The sequence below is a fragment of the Ictidomys tridecemlineatus genome, chromosome 2, assembly GCF_052094955.1.
Source record: "Ictidomys tridecemlineatus isolate mIctTri1 chromosome 2, mIctTri1.hap1, whole genome shotgun sequence".
Classification (NCBI taxonomy): Eukaryota; Metazoa; Chordata; class Mammalia; order Rodentia; family Sciuridae; genus Ictidomys; species Ictidomys tridecemlineatus.
This window is the reverse complement of record NC_135478.1, coordinates 178509507-178535638: the sequence shown is the minus strand read 5'-3', so window position 1 is coordinate 178535638 and position 26132 is coordinate 178509507. Positions and strand designations below refer to the sequence as shown.

Genomic DNA, 26132 nt, shown 5'->3' with positions numbered 1-26132 from the left:
TGGAGCCCTTAGCCTAGAAGGACAGTGGGAATGAGCTGGGGTGCTGAGGCTTATGGTTGTCAGAATGTACACCCCAGGGTCTGGGGGGTCAGGATCACCTGGGGGAGGGTTATTCCTCTAGCCAGGAATCACTGCTGGAATTAGGTCTTACCCCATGGGTGGACTATATTCTGCGGGGACAGGAAAATATTTAAAACTCATTTTATAGGCTAGGACAGCCAGGTCCAGAGAGGGCCAGTGACTTGTCTATGATTGTACAGTTTGTGGCAAAAGTACCTGGAGCCCAAGGCCTGGACTCCCTGCTCCATGAGCTGCCTACTCTGCCACATGGACACCATTCCCACTGAGCTGAGAGAGGGGAGATGGAGTGGGGCTTGTAGCAAGAAGGTCCCAGTTAGACCCAGAGAGGCCTCTTCTTTGTGAGATCAGCTTTGAGAAGCAGTTGAAACTCAGGATGGTATGGGCTGAGGCAGCAAGGTACTATCCAGTGACAGGTGACCTAGCTCCACTCCTCCGGGTGTAGGCCCTGGACTGATCAGGTGGGAGAAGACCAGGGCCCTAAAAAAACTAAGGCAGTATGAGCCAGAGCCCCACCTGTTGACAGCTCCTTCCTGACCCTTCTCTCAGAAGAGAGGTCTTCTTCCAACCTAGGTCTCTGGCCCTGCCTGAGGAGCCACAATCCCTTAGGGAATCCTCCCCCACCCTGGGGTCAGCTGGGGAGCAGGGGTGGGAGGCGGGGGTGCCTCCTGGGAAACATTCCCAGCTGCTGAGCCATTGCCCACGACTGGTGTGTCTGCCAGCAGTGACCTCAGCTGTTCCAGCCAGTCATGGATTCCAGCCTTTGAGCTGGCCCCCTCCCTGCACCGCTGCTCATTGCCCCCCTCCAGCTTTGTCCTGGACTAAGCCCCTCCAACCCTGCACCCCTTTACAGGGTGATCTGGGGTTGCCTCAGCACTCTTCTGACAGGAGGCTGGGCTCTTGATGGCCATAAAGAAGACTTCATTTTCTTCCAACAAGCCTTTCAGTGCCTCAGTTTCCCCAAGTGGCAGTTAGTAAGAGGGAGGGATGCTCTAAGGCTGGTGTGGGAACTGTGGGAAGAGCTGGAATTACAGGGCAGCTGTGAAGGGACAGATCAGAAGCATGTGTGGGAAAGGGTGGGTGCTCACCTCCTCTACCTACCCCTGAGGCAGCTGGAATGAGGCAAAAGGGACCTGGGAAAGGGTCCCTCATGGGGGTTTGTGTTCAGGGTCTCTACTGGGTCCTGGGCAGGCAGGAGGCTGGCTATTAGGGCTGGTGCCAGGCTGCGTCAACCAGGGCAGAAAGGGCTTATTGTTGGTGCTAGTAAGGGTTGCTGTGCCTACCCAGTGATGAGCAGGATGAGTTGGGATGTCAGGGGCAGCCAGAACCTGGCTGGTAAGGGGCCTAGAGCTGGCCAGAAGGGTTGTGAAGTCACAGGTACTGAGGGAGTTCACTTAGTGAACACATCCTCCGTGCTCTGGCTGGTTGGTTTCCCCTAACTGTTGTCTCCTTCCACCATTTCTCCAGGCCTCTGTCCTGACTGGGAGGCCTGGGATCCCAACCAGCCTGTGCAGAATGCTCGAGAAGCCATGCAGCAGGCAGACGACTGGCTCGGGGTGCCCCAGGTACACTGGCATATGGGGTGAGGTGGGACATAGGGTCAGAAGGGGCAGGGGTGGAGGTTGGGTCTATAAGGATACCTGGCCAGGATGCAGGTAAGAACTGGGGCTTCTGGGTAGGTGGAGAGCCCATGTAAACATTGTTCCTTCCTGTGGCAGGTGATTGCCCCTGAGGAGATCGTGGACCCCAACGTGGATGAGCATTCTGTCATGACCTACCTGTCCCAGTTCCCCAAGGCCAAACTAAAACCTGGTGCCCCTGTTCGATCTAAGCAGCTGAACCCAAAGAAAGCTATTGCCTACGGGCCTGGTTAGTGTTGAGCCTTGAGAACCCCCCTGGGGAACTGGGAACCTGTAGGATCCCCTAATAATCTGAGCTCTGCTTCTGCCCCTCAGGCATCGAGCCTCAGGGCAACACCGTGTTGCAGCCTGCACATTTCACCGTGCAGACAGTGGATGCAGGCGTGGGTGAAGTGCTGGTCTACATTGAGGACCCCGAGGGCCACACTGAGGAGGTATGGAGAGGATGCTGGAGATGTTGGGATTGGAACCAGAAGCCATGGGACCAACAGCAGGAATGGCCTAGAGGTGGCTGCCAAAGCCACCCATTGTGCTTTGGAGGCTAGGAAGGCAATACCATGGGGACTTTCTGGGGCTGGGGAGCCCTGGGCACTATGGGATCAGGTGGGGCTACAACCACTGTGGTTTTCCATCTTTTTCCTTCCTGATAGGCCAAGGTGGTTCCCAACAATGACAAGGACCGCACATATGCTGTCTCCTATGTGCCCAAGGTCGCTGGATTACACAAGGTATCTCCCAGTGGGCCCCTGCCCTCCCATCATCCTCATTCATGGCTGTGACTAAATGGACCCTCTCAGCCCACACCCCACCCCTTCCCAATGTACCAGCCATCCATCTCTTGCCCTCCTTGGCTCTCTTCTGCCCCTCTATCCCCTCTCAGAACTGGTCTGCCCTAGTAGCTAACCTTTGACCCCTCATCCCCAGGTGACTGTGCTCTTTGCTGGCCAGAATATTGAGCGTAGCCCCTTTGAAGTGAATGTGGGCATGGCCTTAGGGGATGCCAACAAGGTGTCAGCCCGTGGCCCTGGCTTGGAACCTGTGGGTAATGTGGCCAACAAACCCACCTACTTTGACATCTACACTGCGGGTAAGGGCACATTAGACAGGCAGCTCTGATGGCATATGGGTATGTGTGTGAATGGGGACCTGGGTGGTCTCAGGATGAGGATCAGCTGTGTGTTTCCAGAGTGGGCACTGATGGTATCCTTTGTTACTACAGGGGCTGGCACTGGTGATGTTGCTGTGGTGATTGTGGACCCACAGGGCCGACAGGACACAGTAGAGGTGGCCTTGGAGGATAAGGGCGACAGCACGTTCCGCTGCACTTATAGGCCTGTGATGGAGGGGCCACACACTGTGCATGTGGCCTTCGCTGGTGCCCCCATCACCCGTAGTCCCTTCCCTGTTCATGTGGCAGAAGGTAAGGACCCTTCACTGATCCTCACAATAATCCTCATGAAAGCCAAAATGCAGAGATTTGTCACCAAATTCTGCCAAATTGGTGGAAAGTGAGGCACTTAATCCACAGGGTTGGGGCAGGTAGTGGAGCGGGGCTTGAGATGAGCAGAAGGAGCAGCTAGGGAGAGCTCTGGGTGATCTTACCCTTATCATGAACTCACCCTGAGCATCCTGGAATGGGTAAGAGGAGGGTAAGGAGACCATGGAAGGAAACTAGAGTAGGTGGCACATGGAGCCCTTGAGGGGGAAGCAGCAGGACCACACATAGTTAGCCCTCACCCACTCATCAGGCCCTCAGTTGATGACCCCCCCACACATACCAATTCTTTTCCTGCACTTAACTCTGGCTGTCTCCTCTCCCTTCCATACCCCATCGAGCACCAGACCAAGAGAGTGGCACCATGTTAGTACATGTCAGCAGAGGCTGGGCCAGGCATGGCCATAACTGACTGGCCTTACCCATGCTGTGTGGCATGGTCCACACAGTGCAGATTCATTTCCCTACTCTGTGGCATTCTATGACAGGCTTAGGTTCCGATCTGGGATTAATTCTCTCTGCCCTACTGCCTGTGTTCCATAGAAGGTCTAGCTAGCTTCCCTGCCATTTGCCTGATGATTTCTATGATAAAATTTAGGCTCTGGGCCATGGCATGTGTTTTGTGGCAGGCCCTGGTTCTGTGCCATTGTCTACATCCTATGGCACACCCTAGGTAGGTCTGGATTACACATCATTGCCTATTTTGTGGCATCATGTATTCCATGCTGTTTTGTGTATTCTGCATCAGGCTGAAATCCCCACTCTTGCCAGTGCTTTGTGGCAGTCTGGTTCCCATGCCTTGTCCATGCTCCATGTCAGGCTTTATGTTACATGGAACAGCTCTTGTTCCATGGCATTGCTGGATATTTTGTGGCATGATTTAGTTCCTGAGGTTGCTATGATGGTTCTGAGAAGGCCCAGATGGCTCTAGGTCAATGGCCTTGGGTGTGCATAAGGGCCCTTCCCTGTCTTTCTTAGCCTACTCTCAGCCTAGGCTGTACCATGCCTTCCTCCAAAGTGACACCAGCTCTAAGGACCACACGTAAAGGGTTTCTTGTAACCTCTTGACCTGGGGCCCACAGCCAGCCTCCTGCCCAGCCTGGCTCCCAGCAACTTCAATTGTGATGGAAATATAAGAGAGCCCAGGGCAAGGTTGCCTGAAGCCATGGCCTGTGTCTCTGAGGGGCTCAGGAGGACTGTGCACAGTGAGGGGATGGTGACAAGGAGCAAAGAATCTGTCCAGGGCCCTGACCTCCCTTTTCTTCCTCTCCCTAGCTTGCAACCCCAATGCCTGCCGGGCCTCTGGACGAGGCCTACAGCCCAAAGGTGTGCGTGTGAAAGAGGTGGCTGACTTCAAGGTGTTCACCAAGGGTGCTGGCAGCGGTGAACTCAAGGTCACAGTCAAGGGGCCAAGTGAGTACCAAGGCCCAGGGCTGAGGAACTGGGGGTAGGGGTGTAGGGAGGAAATATGGCCTATAGTTCTGACAGTCTAAGGGCAGTGATAACCAGCACCACACACACCCAGGAGAGACTCCAAAGAGGCACCATGGAATCTCAGGTACATCAGCTCCTCCCAGTCTACAATCTGGGATTAGTTCTCTCTGCCCTATGTGTTATACAGGGCTCTTATGCACAGGGACGACATGTGGTCCCTGCCCTGAGTTTTACCTCTGCCCACTAGTAGCACTGCCCTCAATTTGGCTTGGGGCCCAAGGGCCCTTTGAGAGGATTGAGAAGCTGGGCCTCACAGATCGTTGATTGCACCCCTATCCCCATCTTCTTCAGAGGGCACAGAGGAACCGGTGAAGGTGCGGGAGGCTGGGGATGGAGTGTTTGAGTGCGAGTACTACCCTGTGGTGCCTGGGAAGTATGTGGTGACCATCACTTGGGGTGGCTATGCCATCCCCCGCAGGTAAGTACCATGCTTCCCCTGCCCCATGCTTTTCTGTCTGGACCATCATGGGGGAGAGTAAGGGAGGTGAGCTGCATGGGGATTTGAGGGAAGAGAGGAGGGATGCCTTTGGCAGGTGTATTTCCTGGCATTGACCCCAGCTCCCTGTTTTTCCTAGTCCCTTTGAGGTCCAGGTGAGCCCAGAGGCAGGAACACAGAAGGTGCGGGCCTGGGGCCCCGGTTTGGAGACTGGCCAGGTGGGCAAGTCTGCTGACTTTGTGGTGGAGGCCATTGGCACAGAAGTGGGGACACTGGGTAAGTGACTGGGTGGCAGAAGGTAGGGATGCTGGGGAGAGGTGTGAATGGGGAGGGATGCCGGGGATTGTTTGGGGACAGAGAGTAGGAATCTGAGGAATATCAGGAAACATAAGGAGATGAGACATAACAGTTTCTGGGGTGGAAGTTGGGAGAGGGGTGTAGTACCTGCCTAAGAGTCCAAGATGCCTTGGGCTTTCTGACCCTCCCCACCTTGCTCCAGGTTTCTCCATTGAGGGGCCCTCACAGGCCAAGATAGAGTGTGATGATAAGGGAGATGGCTCCTGCGACGTGCGGTACTGGCCCACAGAGCCAGGGGAGTATGCTGTGCATGTCATCTGTGATGACGAGGACATCCGTGACTCGCCCTTCATTGCCCATATCCAGCCAGCCCCACCAGACTGCTTCCCGGACAAGGTGTGTCCCAGCTCCTGCACACTGATTAGGACAGGAATGGGGTGCACTGGACCTCTTCCAGGCCCAACTCAGCCCCCCTCTCTTGCCCCACATAGGTGAAGGCCTTTGGGCCTGGCCTGGAGCCCACTGGCTGCATCGTGGACAAGCCTGCTGAGTTCACCATTGATGCGCGTGCAGCTGGCAAAGGAGACCTGAAGCTCTATGCCCAGGTAGGGCACTGCTTAGTCTCTACTGCTGTCATTACCCAAGGCAGGGGCCTCTCAAAAGGAGGTTATAAAGTCACAGTAGTCATGGGCCCATAAGTACTATGGGAAATTTAAAACTGTTTTCTTACTGATGCTAATATTAAAAACGTATTTTACAAAAATACTTATATTCATACTATTAATCTGCAATTGAAAGATGATTTCACCAACTAGGAATTTGGTTTCAAGTCGGTTTCTCAGACTGGTGTCTGTTGACCCCTAGAGGTTAATGAACATGGTCTTAAGGCTCCAAGAGATCAATTCTTCTTTACAAGGCTCTTTATTCTATTCTAGGAACATCAATTTAGTACAGCCTCTTCCCAAACAACACATTTTAGAGATCAGGCAACCTAGGCTAGGGGAGCAGGCCTTACAGATAGCCTTAAGCTAGTTTCCTGGCTCCTAGGGTGGACCCTGGCCAACAGAGCACGTGGCACTGGGTTCCACAGTGCTAGGGTGTGTGGGTGTTAGTAGGTGGGAAAGAAGGGGTGCTGAGGCCAGCGAGGAGTGCACTGTCTGAGGTGGCTATGCTACTACAAACCTTGCTTGGGTGCTGCCCACAGGATGCAGATGGCTGCCCCATCGACATCAAGGTGATCCCCAATGGTGACGGCACCTTCCGCTGCTCCTACGTGCCTACCAAGCCAATTAAACACACCATTATCATCTCCTGGGGAGGCGTCAACATACCCAAGAGCCCCTTCAGGGTGAGTCCTTTAAGTTTGCCCCCTGCCTGTTGCTAGGGGTCCTGGAAAGAGGCCAGGTCCACATAGCAGACCTTGTCTATTCCTGGGCCTCTGCCATCCTTCCTGCCTCATGGCTCCCACAAAGAGGCTGTGATGGGTGGTGCAGGGAGAGGGTTGGGCCTTGAGGGAGGTGCACTGAACTGAGCCTTGACCTCTGCCCACAGGTGAATGTGGGAGAAGGGAGCCACCCTGAGCGGGTGAAGGTGTATGGCCCTGGTGTGGAGAAGACAGGCCTCAAGGCCAACGAGCCCACCTACTTCACTGTGGACTGCAGCGAGGCAGGGCAAGGTGTGAGCAGCCCAGGGGTGGGGTCCAGGCGGGAGGGGCACCCCTGGGCACAGCTCCTGTGACTGTTGGTGTGGGAGGCTGTTGAGCTCCACTCACAGCCTCTGCCTGCCTGCCTCTCCTCAGGTGACGTGAGCATTGGTATCAAGTGTGCCCCTGGCGTGGTGGGCCCTGCAGAGGCTGACATTGACTTTGATATCATCAAGAATGACAACGATACCTTCACAGTCAAGTACACACCCCCAGGGGCCGGCCACTACACCATCATGGTGCTGTTTGCCAACCAGGTACCCCAGCCTGCAGTTATCAATAGTCATAAAGCCTGCATGGTGGAGGTCTATGGGGACAACTGGAAACCTGGTCTCAGGGATGAGGAGACACAGTTACACAGATGCTGCCAGAACCCTCCTGTTTGCGGGCAGCATGCCTCACAGAATACCAGCGGACTTTTTCAGAGGCCACCCTTGTCCCCACTGGGTCCCTGGGGCATACTGACAGCATCTAGCCTGGCACAGGGGTGTGTTCCACAGGGTAAAGTCCTGACAAAGCCTTTTCCACTTCCAGGAGATCCCTGCCAGCCCCTTCCACATCAAAGTAGACCCGTCCCATGATGCTAGCAAGGTTAAGGCTGAGGGCCCAGGGCTAAACCGCACAGGTGAGTGTCAGGCAGGGATGGGGCTGGTTTGAGGTTGGGTTTGGGGGTAGTGGTTGCCAGGCCCTCACTGTCACCTCTGGATGGTCTCCCAGGTGTGGAAGTTGGAAAGCCCACTCACTTCACGGTGCTGACCAAGGGAGCTGGCAAGGCCAAACTGGACGTGCAATTTGCTGGGGCAGCCAAGGGCGAGGCTGTGCGGGACTTTGAAATCATAGACAACCATGACTATTCCTACACTGTCAAGTACACTGCTGTCCAGCAGGTGTGTCCCACTCCTGCATGCCCTTGCCTGTCCTGCTGACTAGGGATTGGGTGTCCCTCCTCCAATCTCATAGACCCGGGTCTGGATCCTTTTCCTTTTCCTCCTTCCAGTCCTCTCTCTTGCTCTCTGAGCCTCAGGGTCCACAAAGGCCCATGGGATGTTGCCAGGTGGTATCTAAACCACCGGGTTCTGACCTTCTCTTGTACCCAATAGGGCAATATGGCAGTCACAGTGACCTATGGTGGGGACCCTGTCCCTAAAAGCCCCTTTGTGGTGAATGTGGCACCCCCACTGGACCTCAGCAAAGTCAAAGTTCAAGGCCTCAACAGCAGTAAGTGGGGCAAGAACTTCCGTGGGAGTGAGGGGTTTTGGGGTGGAATTGGCTCGAGTCTCTTCTTCACTATGTCCTTTGCCCTCCATATAGAGGTGGCTGTGGGGCAGGAACAGGCATTCTCTGTGAACACACGAGGGGCTGGTGGTCAGGGCCAGCTGGATGTGCGGATGACTTCACCCTCCCGACGACCTATCCCCTGCAAGCTGGAACCTGGGGGTGGAGCTGATGCCCAGGCTGTGCGCTACATGCCCCCTGAGGAGGGGCCCTACAAAGTGGACATCACCTATGATGGACACCCAGTGCCTGGAAGCCCCTTTGCTGTGGAAGGTGTCCTGCCCCCTGACCCCTCCAAGGTGAGGAAATAGGAGCTGGTGGGAGGCAGGAGTTGGTGGAATACAAATGATTCATACAGATAGAGGATAGAGGCCAGAAGGTCTTATGTACCTGGAGTGGGCACAGCCAAGGGTCCAGGGCCAGGACTATCCCCTACGTCAGGACCTTCCATAGAGACAGTTATTAAAAGCCTGGCCTTGGAATCAGACCTGGGCTTGAATTCTAGGTCCAACAAATAGGACAAATGATTTCATCTCTCTACCTTCTTGTCTGCACCTGGAATTGTTCTAAGTAGTCACTCTGTGGTAGCTACTACAGTAGAAGGTGCTCAATTAGGTGGGCAGCCATGGAGGTGGTGCAGCCTGGGATAGGCCAGAGGTAGGGAACTCATATGCCTCTCCTTTTCCAGGTCTGTGCTTATGGCCCTGGTCTCAAGGGCGGGCTGGTAGGCACCCCTGCACCATTCTCTATTGACACCAAGGGGGCTGGCACAGGAGGCCTGGGGCTGACGGTGGAGGGCCCCTGCGAAGCCAAGATCGAGTGCCAGGATAATGGTGATGGTTCGTGTGCTGTCAGCTACCTGCCCACAGAGCCAGGGGAATACACCATCAACATCCTATTTGCTGAAGCCCACATCCCTGGCTCGCCCTTCAAGGCCACCATCCAGCCTGTGTTTGACCCAAGCAAGGTGCGGGCCAGTGGGCCGGGCCTGGAACGTGGCAAGGCTGGAGAGGCAGCCACCTTCACTGTGGACTGCTCGGAGGCGGGTGAGGCAGAACTGACCATTGAGATTCTGTCAGATGCGGGCGTCAAGGCCGAGGTGCTGATCCACAACAACGCCGATGGCACCTACCATATAACCTACAGCCCTGCCTTCCCTGGCACCTACACTATCACCATCAAATACGGAGGCCACCCCATCCCCAAATTTCCCACCCGTGTCCATGTGCAGCCAGCTGTTGACACCAGTGGTGTTAAGGTCTCTGGGCCTGGTGTGGAGCCACATGGTGAGTAAGAGGAAAAGACAGCAGTGATCAAATTGCAGGTCAAGGATTCAAGGAGTGAGGTCGTCAGCGGGAGGGAGGGAAGCTGAGCTGAGGACTGAGGTAAAATGGAGGACTGGGGCAGCCTCAATCTATAGGTGCTCAGATACTCCAGAGAAGGAGTGAAGGGGACCATAAGGGCATGGAGACTGGCCTCACTCTTGTCACAAAAATGATATCTGCCTCTGAGCATTTTTCTGGGGAGATCCTTGCACTCACCAGATCAAGGGATTCCTAATCCAAGAAAGCTAAGAATCTTGCCCACGAGGGTACAGAGGGAAAGGTTTGGGGTAGATGATGGCGTTCAGAAGATGGTGGTGCACATGGGCTGCCTGCAGGGGGCCAGACCCTGGATGGGCATGGGCCAGGCAGAGGCATGTAAGATTCAGACTTGCCCTTCAGGGCAGGTGAAGCAGCTGATGTGGGTGGAGATTGTCACCAAATGGTGAAGGGAGTGGCATGGGGGCAGCATGGAGCTCACAGGGGGTGCTAAGGGTGAGCAGGCTGTACTTAGAACAGCATGGAGGAGGGGAGGGTCAGGAGGGACTGCATGAAGGCTGGCACCAGACTAAGTGTGCCTCTGTGGGATCCAGGTGTCCTGCGAGAGGTGACTACTGAGTTCACTGTGGATGCAAGATCCTTAACAGCCGCAGGTGGAAACCATGTGACAGCTCATGTACTCAACCCTTCGGGCGCTAAGACTGATACCTATGTGACTGACAATGGGGATGGCACCTACCGAGTGCAGTACACGGCCTTTGAAGAGGGTAAAGGACTGGGAGCTTATTATGATGTGCCCAGGGCAGGGATGGTGAGGGCTGTGACCTTGACTGACTCTGGCTGACTTCTAGGTGTGCATCTGGTGGAGGTGCTGTATGATGATGTAGCTGTACCCAAGAGCCCCTTCCGAGTGGGTGTGACTGAGGGCTGTGACCCCACCCGTGTCAGAGCCTTTGGGCCAGGTCTGGAGGGTGGCTTGGTCAACAAGGCCAATCGCTTCACAGTGGAAACCAGGTATCCTTCACTTTGTCTAACCTTGACCTGAGGCTGTAGCCCCCTTGATCTGAGCCACTTGTGTTTCTCAATTGTCCTCTATCTGTGCCTCACCATACCCCATCCTCTCTGGAGTGACCTAGGAGCAAACCTCCCCAGTATCCCTAGTCATCCCCTGAAGCTCCTCCCGCCTTAGCTGCCCCTGTCCTTCAGCCCTCTCTAGCCCTTCTCACTGGTCCTAGCAGAGTTGATGAGGGTATCATCTTGCAGGGGAGCCGGCACTGGGGGCCTAGGCCTGGCCATCGAGGGACCCTCAGAAGCTAAGATGTCCTGCAAAGACAACAAAGATGGTAGCTGCACCGTGGAGTACATTCCCTTCACCCCTGGAGATTATGACGTCAACATCACCTTTGGGGGGCGGCCCATCCCAGGTGTGCAAAGAGGGGGTGGGCACAGGCTCAGGGAAGGCAAGGGAGGATGGCAGGATGTATGTTTCATGAGGGGGAAACTGAAGGGAAGTTGGATGTGCAGATTTGCAGAGGGAGCACCCCAAAGCATGAAGCATGTTGGAGCAGGAGCTCAGATGGCTGGAAGGTGGCCTGGGTACTCTGAGTCTGGCCAAGAGGCAGGGCAGTGGGTTCTGTGAATGTGGCAGCCCCTCCAGTTAATTCCCAGAGGCCCTTGCCTGGAGCGCCAGACCTTGATCATGCAGGTCCACTCACTGGGCTTAGTCACTCAGTCTAGGGCGCTGTCACTGGCTCACTGGCCACTTTTACCTTTCACCCTCTTGCTTTCTTGCCCAACCTTAGTCTATAGCCCAGTTTATTTTATTTTTGGTTGTTGTTGTTTTATCAAGCTCCTATTTTCACCTGTTTGTCTGTCCTCCCTGTGGACATCTCAGGCAGGGGAAGCTGCCTCTTCTTAGTTCTAGGCATCAGGGAGACTCTCCCAGGCAGGTAGATAAGGACTAATGTCTTTCTCCTAGGGAGTCCATTCCGGGTGCCTGTGAAGGACGTGGTCGATCCTGGGAAGGTGAAGTGCTCCGGGCCAGGATTGGGGGCCGGTGTCAGGGCCCGGGTACCCCAGACCTTCACAGTGGACTGCAGTCAGGCTGGCCGAGCCCCCCTGCAGGTGGCTGTGCTGGGCCCCACAGGTAAAATATGTCTGGAACAAGATAGGAGGGAAGGAGGGTGGGGTCCCAGGAGACTTTTCTGACCCTGCATCCCTTGCCTAGGAGTGGCTGAACCTGTAGAGGTGCGTGACAATGGAGATGGCACCCACACTGTCCACTATACCCCTGCCACTGATGGGCCTTACACAGTAGCAGTCAAGTATGCTGACCAGGAGGTGCCACGCAGGTAAGGGATGGCCCTGGGCTCTCCATACTGAGCCACAAGTGCTGCTTCGGGGGCCACACCTGCAGGCCCAGTGCCAGACTTTGAGGAGAACCTCTTTCATTTGTCACAGCCTCACTCAGTCTGGTTGCCCCACCCTGCTCTTCCCCAGAGTTCACTGCCCTTAAGGCAGCACAGCCCTAGGGACTTTGGCATTGTAATTAGCACCAGAGTAATCACTCCTGTCCATTTGTTGGAAGAACTCAATGCATAAGATAAGAAGGGACCCCAGTCAACTGTCTATTCTTTCTTCCCCTCAAGCCCTTTCAAGATCAAAGTGCTTCCAGCCCATGATGCCAGCAAGGTGCGGGCCAGCGGCCCTGGCCTCAATGCCTCCGGCATCCCTGCCAGCCTGCCTGTGGAGTTCACCATCGATGCTCGGGATGCTGGGGAGGGGCTGCTCACTGTGCAGATCTTGGTGAGTCCAGGTGCAGCCCCTCTGTCCTGGGAAGGCTGTAGGCACAGGCAGGCGTTGACCTCTGCTTCTTCTCCAGGACCCTGAGGGTAAGCCCAAGAAGGCCAATATCAGAGACAACGGGGACGGCACATACACCGTGTCCTACCTGCCAGACATGAGTGGTCGATACACCATCACCATCAAGTATGGCGGCGATGAGATTCCCTACTCGCCCTTCCGCATCCATGCCCTGCCCACTGGAGATGCCAGCAAGTGCCTTGTCACAGGTGGGCACCCACTTCACTTCCCTGCCCTTCTCCATCCAACCTCCTCAAAGCACATCCAGATCTGTAGCCCAGTCCCTGTGGCCAAAGATCCTGTCCCCCAGCCCTTCCCACCCCCAGTTCCCTACTGCGTGCCACAGGGCCTAACACTTGGCTCTCTTTCCAGTGTCCATTGGAGGCCATGGCCTGGGTGAGTGCCTTCCTCTTCTGCTGGGGGCCTGGGAGATCTGGGAAGGGAGAGGACTGGGCACAGCCTCCACAGCTCCTGACCTGACCTGGCTTTTCCATGTGGCAGGTGCCTGCCTGGGTCCCCGAATCCAGATCGGAGAAGAGACTGTAATCACAGTGGATGCTAAGGCAGCAGGCAAGGGGAAGGTGACCTGCACAGTGTCCACGCCAGATGGAGCAGAGCTTGATGTGGATGTGGTTGAGAATCATGATGGTACATTTGACATCTACTATACAGCGCCCGAGCCGGGCAAGTATGTCATCACCATCCGCTTTGGAGGCGAGCACATCCCCAACAGCCCCTTCCATGTGCTGGTAAGCTCCACTGCCATGGCAGGGCTGGACGGCGACTGGGAGAGGGTGGGGCTCACACCCTCTTAGCAGCAGTAAGGGATCCCAGAAGGTGTCCCCAAGGAATCCCATAACCTGTCCCCACATCTGTTGAATCCTGGGGCCAATGGGCTCCAGAATCAAGACTTTGCTGTTCCCACAGTCTCCCTAAGTGAGAGGTGACAGTGCTGCCTCAGGCTCCAGTGGCATTAGCCCTCTCTGCAGAAACTCTGTGTTCTTCTCTAACCCTCAGGCCACTGTCCCCAGAGGAGGTTCTGTAGGATAACAAGGGTAGAGTACTCAGGGTGTCTCCCCTAGGCTGCATGTCCATGGGCAATTCTGAGTCAGCTCTGGTCCTGTAGGCTCACCACATCCTGTGCCCCATGCCTTGCCTCCCCAGGCTTGTGACCCCCTGCCCCACGTGGAGGAGCCCTCTGAAGTGCCACAGCTGCGCCAGCCCTACGTCCCTCCCCGGCCTGGCACCTGCCCCACACACTGGGTACTGCCGCCTCCCATGGCGGGCCTCACCCTGCTCTTCTCCCTTTCTTCATTTCTTCCTTCTATTCTTCTGCAGCCAGGGCTGGGGCATGGTTTGGGGCCTCTAGGAAGGCAGGCAGGCATGAGGCTGGCAGGTGCAGCCCCACCAGGGCAGGGCACTTCTCCTCCTACAGCTGGCACGTTTTCCTCCCTCTCAGGTTTTACCATTAACATCTTGTTCTTTCCTTGCTCTGTCTAGTAGTAGTCATGTGGCAGGTCACACTCCCAAGCCTTTCCCAACCACTGACTATTTCCTCTCACCTGCCTAGGCCACAGAGGAGCCAGTGGTACCTGTGGAGCCATTGGAGTCCATGTTGAGGCCCTTCAACCTGGTCATCCCCTTCACTGTGCAGAAAGGGGAACTCACAGGTACCTTTCTGGGGCCCTAAGGCTCAAGGACCCAGAGGGCAGAGACCTTACCCCAGGCCTACCCTCTTGTTCTAAAGATGAAAACTGGGGCCCAGAGAGGGGAATTGAACTATTCAAGGTCATACAGCAAGTTGCGCAGAGCTAGAACTTAGGCTCAAGGCATCTATCTCCTGGCTCAGGGTTCATCTGCCACTCCAGGCTGTGACTGGGTGCCTTGCCTCTTGAGTAAAACCAGAGCCATACAGGAGCAAGACCTGGGACAACAGGGGCTTGTAGTGGGAAAAACCAGGGTCCCCCATGTAACCGTGTCTGGCCTGCAGGGGAGGTGCGGATGCCCTCCGGGAAGACTGCGAGACCCAACATCACAGACAACAAGGACGGTACCATCACAGTGAGATATGCACCCACCGAGAAAGGACTGCACCAGATGGGAATCAAGTATGATGGCAACCACATCCCTGGTGAGTTGGGGTCGGGCCATGCTGTATTTGGCAAGAGAAACTGGCATCCATGTCAGTCTTGCCTTCCTTCTTTGAATAAATATTTATTGAGAACCTACCATGTGCAGATGCACGTGAGGCTCTGAGGAACCTTACATCCCTGGTGGGGGGTAGGATTCTATGAGCCAGGTTCCTATGGCAGAGATACAGGGCTTGGCAGGTAGGCTGCTGGAAGGTGTTGGGGCAAAGAGGGACACAGGCTGCCTCTGTCTCTGTGCTGACCCAGCCTCTGTCTCTGTCTCCCTCTAGGAAGCCCCCTGCAGTTCTATGTGGATGCCATCAACAGCCGCCATGTCAGTGCCTATGGGCCAGGCCTGAGTCATGGCATGGTCAACAAGCCAGCTACCTTCACCATTGTCACTAAGGATGCTGGAGAAGGTGAGGAGAGCACAGGCAGGGGACACGGATGGAGGGAGGTCAGGTGCAGGGGCAAGGACAGAATCTCTGATCTCAGTCCCCCCTCTACCTACAGGGGGTCTGTCGCTGGCTGTGGAGGGCCCATCAAAGGCAGAGATCACCTGCAAGGACAATAAGGATGGTACCTGCACAGTGTCCTACCTGCCCACGGCTCCTGGGGACTACAGCATCATTGTGCGCTTTGATGACAAGCACATCCCAGGGAGCCCCTTCACGGCCAAGATCACAGGTGGGGTGGATATTGGTGGGACAGAGCCTACAACACACAGCACACAGCGTATGTGCAAGCCGGCCTGTTAAAGTCACTCAGGGATTTGGGCCCATGCCCCCCCTGAGGTGGAGGAGGGCATTTTTAGATAAATGTAGGAATACTATTCTGTGCAGCAGTCAGGAAATATCCAGCCTCCCAGTGCTTTGAAAGACATTTCATTTTGTTTTTCAAGTTTCTCTCAAGAAGCTGGGTATTGTCATTCCTTTTGATAGATGAGGAAACTTGTCCCAAAGAAGCTAAGTATTTTGATGAGAGACACACAGCAAGGAAGGGGTCTGTGTGGTCTTATTTCCAATGCACTGCCTGACTCGGGATTGAATACACAAGAGTCCACTTAGAGATTAGCCCCTGTGGGACTGAGGCAACCATGGGGAATTGGGGTGCAGGGCCCTTTGTGGTGTTGGCAGCAAATGTGAATGCAGACACTAGTCTCCGGGCCTGGGCCTCTGTGAGTGGCCCTGGGTCTCTGTTGAGCCCAGCAGGGTCTGTCCTGGGGGGTTCTGCAAGGGCAAGGCCTGCCTAGAGTCATGATAGCACTATGCCCCAACTGCCCCACAGGCGATGACTCTATGAGGACTTCACAGTTGAATGTTGGCACCTCCACGGATGTGTCACTGAAGATCACAGAGAGTGACTTGAGCCTGCTGACTGCCAGCATCCGCGCCCCGTCCGGTAATGAGGAGCCCTGCCTGCTGAAGCGCCTGCCCAATCGGCACATTGGTGAGTTTGGGGTCTTGACAGGCACCTTAGGGGGAGGGGATCTCATAGGGACACTCTACCTGACACCCTCTCTCCATAGGAATCTCCTTCACCCCCAAGGAGGTTGGGGAACACGTGGTGAGCGTGCGCAAGAGTGGCAAGCATGTCACCAACAGCCCCTTCAAGATCCTGGTGGGGCCATCTGAAATCGGGGATGCCAGCAAGGTTCGGGTCTGGGGCAAGGGCCTTTCAGAAGGACACACTTTCCAGGTGGCAGAGTTCATCGTAGACACTCGTAACGCAGGTACTTCTTGCCACAGTGACCCCATTCCAGCTGAACCCTCCAGAGGGTACTTGTCCTTGTTTTCCATCCAGCATGCCTTTGGTCATACCCTTCTCCCTGAACTTCCTTGCATAGTCCCTGTTGGGATTTAGAGTCTGAGACCCATTTGGAGGAAAGTAATATTCCCCTGTCAGTTTTCTCACTTTGAAGAGAAAACAACCATCCCGAGTTTGTCCCTCAATCCCTGGAATCCAAGAGGACTGCCTTAGGGAATTTTCTAGACTGCCTATCCCGGACCCTTGCAGATAATGCCTGGCTCACCCCTTCTCCTTCCATGGTACCATTTTCTCCTTGGACGTTATTATAGGAGCTGGGCATTCATTCTGGGCAGAGCCTACAGCTTGGGGCAAGGAGAGCAGTGTGGTGTGGGTGGTGTAGGGCTGAGGGAAATACCCTCATTCTTCCCCCAGGTTATGGGGGTCTGGGGCTGAGCATCGAAGGCCCTAGCAAGGTGGACATCAACTGTGAGGACATGGAGGATGGCACATGCAAAGTCACCTACTGCCCCACTGAGCCTGGTACCTACATTATCAACATCAAGTTTGCTGACAAGCACGTTCCAGGTAAGGCTGTAGTCAGGGCTAGGCAGGGGGCAGATGAGGAGGCGGAGAGCTGGGTGGTCTGTGCATCTGACCCACCCTTCATCCCACAGGAAGCCCCTTCACTGTGAAGGTGACTGGTGAGGGCCGCATGAAGGAAAGCATCACCCGACGCAGACAGGCACCTTCCATCGCCACCATTGGCAGCACCTGTGACCTCAACCTCAAGATCCCAGGTAGAGCTGGGAAGAGCCCAGGGGGCAGGGTGGTGGGGGAAGGGTTGGCCGGGCCAGAGCTGCGCTCAGGGTCCCCTTTCTGCTTGCCGACTCTTCACCTTGTGTACTCACTCTGGCTCCCTGGTGTCTCACAGGGAACTGGTTCCAGATGGTGTCTGCCCAGGAGCGCCTGACTCGCACCTTCACACGCAGCAGCCACACGTACACCCGCACAGAGCGGACAGAGATCAGCAAGACACGGGGCGGGGAGACCAAGCGTGAGGTGCGGGTGGAGGAGTCCACTCAAGTCGGTGGGGACCCATTCCCTGCTGTCTTCGGGGACTTCCTGGGCCGGGAACGCCTGGGCTCCTTCGGCAGCATCACCCGGCAGCAGGAGGGTGAGCAGAGAGTGCTGGGCTGGGTCCAGTCCACCTAGGGAGGCTGGGCCTTCTGTCACCTGAGACAGGAGGGGAGGGTGAGATCAGCCAGGCCCTGACCCTGGCAGACTTGTCCCAGACAGCCAGGGCTGGTCTGAGCAGAGGAGGGACTTTATTGAGAAGGGAGGTCAGGGTCAGCACCTTGCTGCACTGATGTCCCCCCACCACTCTGCAGGTGAGGCCAGCTCTCAGGACATGACTGCGCAGGTGACCAGCCCGTCAGGCAAAACTGAAGCTGCAGAGATCGTTGAAGGGGAGGACAGTGCATACAGCGTGCGCTTTGTGCCCCAGGAGATGGGGCCTCATACAGTCGCTGTCAAGTACCGTGGCCAACATGTGCCCGGCAGCCCCTTTCAGTTCACTGTAGGGCCACTGGGTGAAGGTGGTGCTCACAAAGTGCGTGCTGGAGGCACAGGATTGGAGCGAGGTGTGGCTGGTGTGCCAGGTGAGGGGCAGGCCCAGGTGGGTGTTTGGGGTAGAACGGCCAAGCCTGTGTGAAGGGCAGTAGTGCTTAAGTGCCACCCTTGCTCTTCTCTGAATGCAGCTGAGTTCAGCATCTGGACCCGAGAAGCAGGCGCAGGGGGCTTGTCTATTGCTGTGGAGGGTCCCAGCAAGGCGGAGATTGCATTTGAGGACCGCAAAGATGGCTCCTGCGGTGTCTCCTATGTTGTCCAAGAGCCAGGTAGTGGTCCATGCTGGGGTTGGGGCTGAGCCAACCTGACTTTCCAGACTGGGTTTCTGTTCACTGACCAGGAGAAAATGCTGGGGACTGCAGGAAGCCCCTTACTTGCCCCTGCTCTTTCCCTGCCTGGTCTTCTTCCATCCCACCCCTGGGGAATGTGTCTGCAGAGCTGGGCTGGGACCTAATGAGTCTGTCCCAGGATGATGCTGGAGTGGGTAGCTATGTCCCTGCTCTCCCAGTTTCTGGGACCTGTGCTGACTAGCCTCCCTCCCCAGGTGACTATGAAGTCTCCATCAAGTTCAATGATGAGCACATCCCAGACAGCCCCTTTGTGGTGCCTGTGGCCTCCCTCTCAGATGATGCCCGCCGTCTCACAGTTACCAGCCTCCAGGTATGTTCCAGGGGTTGGGTCTCTCTACCACCTGAGAGAGGGCAGAAATATGCATGGTCAGGGACTTAGTGATCTTGGGAGAGCTGGTCAGCAGAAGTCCCCTCTCTCTACTGTACAGCACAGGGTGGGGCCCTTGAAGGACTTGTCTGGGTCGCTGTTGATGTGCCCCTGCTGTGTCATTCCATGCCTTATTTCTTCCTTTTACAAGTTTGGTTTCCCTGTTTGTATTGTCACCTGAAATTTCTTGTCCCATTTCTTTTTGAATGTTATAAACTAATGATTTCATGAGAATAAGAATATAAAGTAGAGCTGGGGATGTAGCTCAGTGATAGAGTGCTTGCCATGTGGGCCCTGGGTTTAATACCCAGTACTGTAGAAATAAATAAATAAATAAATATATAAATATATATATATATATAAAATCAATACAAAATAAGAACAAGCTGGTTGCAGAGAGGCTAAGGATTCCTAGGCAAATGCATGTGGCCTCAGGGCCTGAGCTACAGCCTCTCCTGGCTTCTGAGAACCCGTTTGCTTTGTCCTGCTGTGATCTGTAGAGAGAACCTGACTTCCTTCACTTCTGTCATGTGGGAATATGTGCCAAGCAGACCCTTATCAAGTGTATAGGAACACACAGGCAGCTTGCTAAATAAGGGGCCAGGAGAAGGCCAAGCCACCATACCCCTCCAGCTGCCCCTCAGGGAAGTCCTGTCAGCCCACAGGAGCCCTTATATATCTCCCTTGACCCTAGAACCAGGCTCCATCCCCAGCCCAGAATCCCCTCCCCCAGAGTTCTCTAGTGCTCCCTTTAGTCCTCCTTCTTGGCTCACCTGTTCCCAGAAGTGCCCCCGGGCCAGCCTAGCCACATTCAGCCTTCCATATTTGACCTCCGGGGCACCTGCAGCCCTCACAGCACTGTCAAACACTCACTTCTCTGCCACCAGACCCACTTTATAGTATTGGATCTCTGCTTCCTCATCCAGAACAGGGACACATCATCCCTTATTCAATGCTGAACCCAGCATGGCTAGGGTGGTGCCCATCTCATGGCAGGTGTGGATGCAGAGAGTTACAGACCAGCCCCTGCCTCCTCCATCCCTCCCTGCCAGCTGGCCTGGCAGGAGGGGACAGGCTGAAAAGAAGACCAATCTAGCCCCATTCTCCCAGGACTCTGAGTGTCCCCTGTGGCCTTTGCAGGAAACTGGACTCAAGGTGAACCAGCCGGCATCCTTTGCAGTGCAGCTGAATGGTGCTCGGGGTGTGATTGATGCTAGGGTGCACACACCCTCAGGTGCTGTGGAAGAGTGCTATGTCTCTGAGCTGGATAGTGGTGAGCTGGCCCTGCCCCTGTGACCCTCTGCCAGGCCAGACCCTCCTGGAAAGGGGTGATGAAGGAGGGAGATTCATCCATCAAACTTCTGCTCCACAGATAAGCATACCATCCGCTTCATCCCCCATGAGAATGGTGTCCACTCCATCGATGTCAAGTTCAATGGTTCCCACATCCCTGGAAGCCCCTTCAAGATCCGCGTTGGGGAGCAGAGCCAGGCTGGGGACCCAGGCTTGGTGTCAGCCTATGGTCCTGGGCTTGAGGGAGGCACTACTGGTGAGTGCCTGGAGCTTACAAGGAAGGGGTAGATTTGCATCATTACTATCTTGCCTTGGAGATAAGGGCAATGCTCATTGAGCCCCCAACCCTCACTGTGCTGCCCTGGGGGCCTGAGGGCCTGGGGGCTTGGGGCCTAGTCCAGCTTTTGGCTGTATCATATCCTGCCTAAGGTCTTGCTCCCTCTGGTCTCTAGGTGTGTCATCGGAGTTCATTGTGAATACCCTGAATGCGGGCTCAGGGGCCTTGTCTGTCACCATTGATGGCCCCTCCAAGGTGCAGTTGGACTGTCGGGAATGTCCTGAGGGCCACGTAGTCACTTACACTCCCATGGCCCCTGGTAACTACCTCATTGCCATCAAGTATGGTGGTCCCCAGCACATCGTGGGCAGCCCCTTCAAAGCTAAGGTGACAGGTGAGTGTCCTGGATCAGAGAGGTCCATGCTGGTCAGCCCAGCCTAGACAGCTGCAGTACCCATTCACATCTGTCACAGTCTGTCCACAGACATCATGGTCAATTTACCAGGAATGGAGGTGGGCCCGGATTATATAGCATTCCATTCTGTGAAGTTGTGCATAATCACCTTTAAAAATCCAATTCTTCCTCTCTATTCTGACCCATCTCTTGATTAATCTTTTATTTGCAATACACCCTCAAGTTTTAGCTTAGCTTTCTTCCTCTTGGTTTCCCTCATTTTTTTGCTGCTAATTAAGTTTAGCCAGCTTCCCTTTCTGAAGCTCTTTAAAGGACTTGTTGGACATTTGTTCCTTTTTTTTCCCCCCTGGTACTGGGGCATTTAACCACTGAGCAGTATCCCCAACCCTTTTTATTTTTATTTTGAGAGTCTTACTAAGTTGCTTAAGGCCTCGCTAAGTTGCTGAGGCTGGCTTTGAATTTGTAATCCTCCTGCCTTAGCCTCCCAAATTGCTGGGATTATAGATGTACACCACCACAACCAACTGGACATACATTCCTTTTTAAAATAAAAGTTACTCTGTGGGTTAACTTAAGTTTTCAGACCAAGGCTAGGAGGATGAGAGATGGAGCTATCTGAGGCCAAGACCTAGAGGGAAGTAGGAATTGGCACTGGTAGCATGGAAACTTAACTTGTAATGAGGCTGTGCTCTTCAAATGCCATAGTTAGGACAGGAGGTGGGAGCACATGATACAGGCCCAAGGCTGTCAGTGCTGGCTGAGGGCCTACAATCTAGGGAAACCCTCTGACCAGGCTCATGACCACCCACTCTGCTCCTCAGGTCCCCGGCTGTCTGGAGGCCACAGCCTTCATGAAACATCCACAGTTCTGGTGGAGACTGTGACCAAGTCATCTTCAAGCCGTGGCTCCAGCTATAGTTCCATCCCCAAGTTCTCCTCAGATGCCAGCAAAGTGGTGACGCGGGGCCCAGGGCTGTCCCAGGCCTTTGTGGGCCAGAAGAACTCCTTCACAGTGGACTGCAGCAAAGCAGGCAGGCTCCAGGGGGAGATGAGGCTATCCCTCAGGATGGGCTTGCCTGGAAGTGTGGGGTGGGAGCAAGGAGCCCTGGGAAAGTGGGGTATGGCTTGGAAGATGCTGGTGCGAGTCCTCCCTCTCTGCCTCCTTCTCCAGGCACCAACATGATGATGGTGGGTGTGCATGGACCCAAGACCCCCTGCGAGGAGGTGTATGTGAAGCACATGGGGAACCGAGTGTACAACGTCACCTACACTGTCAAGGAGAAAGGGGACTACATCCTCATTGTCAAGTGGGGTGATGAAAGTGTTCCTGGAAGCCCCTTCAAAGTCAATGTGCCCTGAATCCCAGAAGTGCCTCTCCCAGCCTCGGCCCCCACCTCCAGCCAATCACACACACACACACACACACACACACACACACACACACACACACACGCCACACACCCAGATGCACACGCACAGAGTCAGACACTGCAAACACCTATCTTGGGTGTGATGTGAATGGAACAGCCTCCCACCCCACTGTGCCCTTGCGGGGTGGAGGGCCTTGTCTGTCTTAGGGCAGTGTCCTTCCCTTGAATGTGGCTTGATGGCAACCTGGGAAGCCCTGAGTTTCTTGGTGGGGCCAAGACCAGCCGGGGAACACTGTTAGGGATGTCTATGTGTGAGAAGTCACCTTCAAACCACACTGCCAGCCAGGTACCCTGGCCCCTGAGGACTGCGTCTAGCCACTCTGGTGGCCACAACCCCAGAGCATTAAGGACTTGGAAAAGAAAGCACAATCAGAGAAGAAAACAGTCCCTGAACAAGTGCTACGTTGGACTGGCTTCAAGCAATACATACTTCGCCCAAGCCAGGCTTCCTGGGAAACTGATTTCTCTCTCTGTCTTTTTTTTTTTGTTTGTTTGTTTTTTACAGTTGCACAGCTCTGCCCCATGAGGGCCTTTTTTACCCATTGCGAGGCCCAGCTTTCTGGGGGGACTTTTTGCACATATCATGTGGCTCAGCTGGGAGCCACTTAGGTGGAAAACTCCAAATAAAGCGCGGCTGTCGCAGAGGCATGGCTGTTCCTTGTGCGTGTGCTCTTTAAGGCTGGTTTCTTAGTTCACTGACACTTAATCAGGCCCCAGGGAGGCAGGGACTGGATGGCTGTTCCCAGGAGGACTGACCCAGGCCGAGGTGAAGGGCCTGGGGCAGGCAGAAGGTCTGAGATATTGGCAAGAAGCTTGAAGGACAAGAGAGGAGGTGGGGCTCAATCGTCAGCTAGCTGGAAGGTTGGTGGATGGTAGAGAGAAGCAGACAGGGTTCCGAAAGACTGCCCTAGGGCTACTGGAAGGCCTAACCTGGTATTATTCAAATTAGGACCAGTGGCCGCTGAGTCAAACAGTAAAGATGCCTTGCACAGCAGGCAGGCTGGGTGCCTGGGAACCCTGAACCCTCACTCCAGGTCCTGGGTCCATACTAGGTCTGTGGCACCTACACCTCCAGCCCTAACTGGTTCAGGCCTCCTCCTTGACTCCTGCATCAGCCTCTGAATCAGTCTCTGGGCCCTGGCCAGTTCCCTCCATCCATGCTGCAGCTAGAGAGGTGCTGCTAAAGGTTCCTCTTCTACAGAGGACCCTAAGGTCTTCCCCCATGTCCATTCAGTTGACAGGCTCCCTGCCATGTGAGTACAGCACAGTGCTCACTCCCCCATTGCACCCTCCACGACCAACCCCCTTCATGGTCTCTAGTTTCCTGGGAACCTCAGCTACAGTCTGGTCTCTGTCCAGAACCACCCTTGCCTCTACACCCTCATTTTCCTAGCCAACAGGAAGCTTTCCTGGGCCTCTCCTTGTTCCTAGATCAGTGCCCAAGGCCTCCACACTGCCCAGGGTCACATCTCTGGCTACATTTACTACCTTGTCCATGACCAGGTCTCCCTACCAGCCCGAGACCCCTGGCCCTCGAAGCCTAATTCAGGTGTGAATGAATACATAAATGAGCAATTCAGTGGAAGAAGAGGGTAGAGACACACTTTATTCAATGGATCCCCCTGCAGTAGATCTGTCTGAAGGAATCTGGTGGTGGGGATACCAGAAAAGACCCAACCATGTGGCCCTAACTCCTGCCGCCTCCTCCCTACCCCTTAGTGGTCTGTCTGCCTCTACTCCTCTTTTCTTCTTTTCCTTACTATTCCTAGGGGGAGGTTCCTTCCCTATCCTCATTCTGAATAAGCCCCCCCAAAAGGTTCTTCCAGAGCTTCTCTTCACTGCATGTCCCTGCTCTCCCCTGAGATTTCCCACCTTCCCCTTAGTCCTACAGGGAGCTCCTGAGGACAGAAATCATGTTTTATCAATCTTTGGTCTTCAGCCCCTAATTATGACATGTGTGATAACTGATGGTTGAATTAAGAGTGAATAGTGATGAATGGAGAGCTGTCCCTTTCCTGACAAGTCCATTGAAGACAGGTCTGTTCTTTTAAATATCCAACCACTTGTTGAGAGCCAGTTCAGAGCCAAGGCACTGGTCCAATTGCTTTACAAACAACCTTTTTCACATCCTCCTCATTCTCTGCTCCCCATTTCCCCACAACCCCAAATTGAGGGTCTTCCCAGCTAGTTTGCTGCCTTCCTCCTGGGGTTGATGCATTTATAGATCCCCAGCCCAGCTGCTCTTATAGAACCACAGTGGGGCATTGGGTGCTGAGCATTTGTGGTCCTCTTCTCACTTAATCCTCAAACAGCTCTGCTAAGTGGATCTACTATTATTTGGATAAACCAAGGCCATGAATTTCAGTGGAGTCCAAAATCAAACCTCAAAGTAACAGAGCAGAAAGTTGAATTCATGTGCATTCATATCAAGTACCCCACACTCACAAAACCACATGCCCAACACTAGGGGGGGTTGTTGAAAGAGAAAAAATGTGGCCTAATCAGGTGCAGTGCTTTACACCTGTAATCCCAGAGATAGCACACACCTGTAATTCTAGCCACTCTGAATGCTAAGGCAGGAGAAACTCAAGTTCAAGGACAGCCTGGGCAACTTAGTAAGATCCCATCTCAATAAATAAATAGGTAAATAATAAACAAATGTCTGGGGATGTAAATCAGTGGTAGACCACCTCAAAAAAAAAAAAAGGTAGCCCTCTGTTTCCACTCTTAATCTCACAAAGGTTCATTCCCTCAGTAATATTGCTTCTATCTACCTAGTTGCACAGGCAAGAACCCTGGAAGTCACCTGGGTCTCTCTACCTTGCTCCCCAAACATCCAATCCAAAAACCAACTTTGTCCATTGTGGCTTTAAATCTCTCTCTACTCCACCTACTTCTCCACATTCTCCATTTGCAGTACCAGAGTTCCAGCCAAAGAATTGCCCTTTGTCTTGAGCACAGTGGGCAGAACATCTGGATTCTACTTCAAGTTCTCACTTCCTTCCCTGGGTCTAGGATGACATCTTCAAAGTGTGGGTACAGGCATGCCCTTTAATCCAGAAAGTATTCTGGTGGCTAGAATTGAGAATGCTGGCCTTCTAGTCTTTCCCTCACCCCTTCTCCCAGTTTGGTTTCTCCTGATGTAGTCTTGCCTCTACAACAGTACAGTTCCAGCCACAGCTCTAACATATAAGTCTCATGATATCCTCCTTTTCCATAAAATTCTTCAGTGGCTTCAGGAAACTATCTTCAGAAAACTTCTAGATTCTTTAATTTTTCTTGAATGCCCTTCTTGCTCTAGAGCGACCAAACCTTTGCATATGCTGTACTTGTGCCTAGAACACCCTCTTGTCCTCTATCCCCCTTCACCCTACTGGTCCTTCAGGTCTCAGCTTTTTAGGGAAGTGTCCTTTGAGGGCTATCTCTCCTCTGGGGCTAGTTACCACGGATCTGTGCTTTATATGTACTTCTCACATTTTAGGAATTAACACAACGTTTTGTAATTGTCTGTTTCTTGATTCTCTATCTTACCGGACAGTACCATCATCCACTTGTTTATTTCTTTACTAACTGAACAAGTATGTATTGAGTAATTGTTAACCATGTCGTTGTTACGTACATGCATACACGGTCCAGACTCAGACCTTGCCCTTGACACCAAGCAGTGCTTTTTCTTCTCTGGGGTCTCGGGTCTAACAGGTTTAGGTTTGAACCAGCAAAGGAAGGAACGAAGGAACCCGGGAACAGTGTGCCGTGCAGCCTTCTGGGAACCGTAGTCCCCTGGTACGGGTCTCTCTGTAGAGCGCAGGCGGCGTACTCAGGGTGAGGCTTATTGCTGCTAACGCGCATGTCCGGGAGGCGGTGTGGGTGAACTGCGCATGTCTGAAGGGAGGGG

General features: G+C 54.2%; 1 protein-coding gene across 2 annotated transcripts in view; it reads left to right on the top strand.

Annotated features, from left to right (window-relative positions):
• Flnc (filamin C) overlaps positions 1-22885 on the top strand; it is a 28048-nt gene extending 5163 nt beyond the window's left edge. Inside the window, exons 3-48 of one of the 2 annotated variants that reach the window (XM_005319433.5) lie at positions 1546-1643; positions 1797-1947; positions 2034-2152; positions 2369-2446; positions 2643-2805; positions 2938-3138; positions 4489-4626; positions 4999-5125; positions 5283-5419; positions 5643-5836; positions 5932-6045; positions 6645-6788; positions 6992-7115; positions 7239-7399; positions 7677-7767; positions 7860-8029; positions 8243-8360; positions 8454-8716; positions 9106-9703; positions 10333-10506; positions 10591-10753; positions 11003-11163; positions 11718-11885; positions 11967-12090; positions 12388-12544; positions 12621-12810; positions 12974-12997; positions 13103-13350; positions 13766-13864; positions 14172-14271; positions 14592-14732; positions 15021-15149; positions 15244-15417; positions 16018-16179; positions 16259-16462; positions 16912-17064; positions 17154-17276; positions 17411-17653; positions 17868-18137; positions 18237-18374; positions 18650-18765; positions 19963-20095; positions 20195-20371; positions 20568-20786; positions 21629-21838; positions 21979-22885. In XM_005319433.5, coding sequence (XP_005319490.2) covers positions 1546-1643; positions 1797-1947; positions 2034-2152; positions 2369-2446; positions 2643-2805; positions 2938-3138; positions 4489-4626; positions 4999-5125; positions 5283-5419; positions 5643-5836; positions 5932-6045; positions 6645-6788; positions 6992-7115; positions 7239-7399; positions 7677-7767; positions 7860-8029; positions 8243-8360; positions 8454-8716; positions 9106-9703; positions 10333-10506; positions 10591-10753; positions 11003-11163; positions 11718-11885; positions 11967-12090; positions 12388-12544; positions 12621-12810; positions 12974-12997; positions 13103-13350; positions 13766-13864; positions 14172-14271; positions 14592-14732; positions 15021-15149; positions 15244-15417; positions 16018-16179; positions 16259-16462; positions 16912-17064; positions 17154-17276; positions 17411-17653; positions 17868-18137; positions 18237-18374; positions 18650-18765; positions 19963-20095; positions 20195-20371; positions 20568-20786; positions 21629-21838; positions 21979-22166 — 7577 coding nt within the window. In that variant the 3' untranslated portion in view covers positions 22167-22885. The remainder of the gene's footprint in view (positions 1-1545; positions 1644-1796; positions 1948-2033; positions 2153-2368; positions 2447-2642; positions 2806-2937; positions 3139-4488; positions 4627-4998; positions 5126-5282; positions 5420-5642; positions 5837-5931; positions 6046-6644; positions 6789-6991; positions 7116-7238; positions 7400-7676; positions 7768-7859; positions 8030-8242; positions 8361-8453; positions 8717-9105; positions 9704-10332; positions 10507-10590; positions 10754-11002; positions 11164-11717; positions 11886-11966; positions 12091-12387; positions 12545-12620; positions 12811-12973; positions 12998-13102; positions 13351-13765; positions 13865-14171; positions 14272-14591; positions 14733-15020; positions 15150-15243; positions 15418-16017; positions 16180-16258; positions 16463-16911; positions 17065-17153; positions 17277-17410; positions 17654-17867; positions 18138-18236; positions 18375-18649; positions 18766-19962; positions 20096-20194; positions 20372-20567; positions 20787-21628; positions 21839-21978) is intronic. The other variant, XM_005319434.5, reaches the window with a different exon arrangement.
• The last annotated feature ends 3247 nt before the right edge of the window (positions 22886-26132 follow it).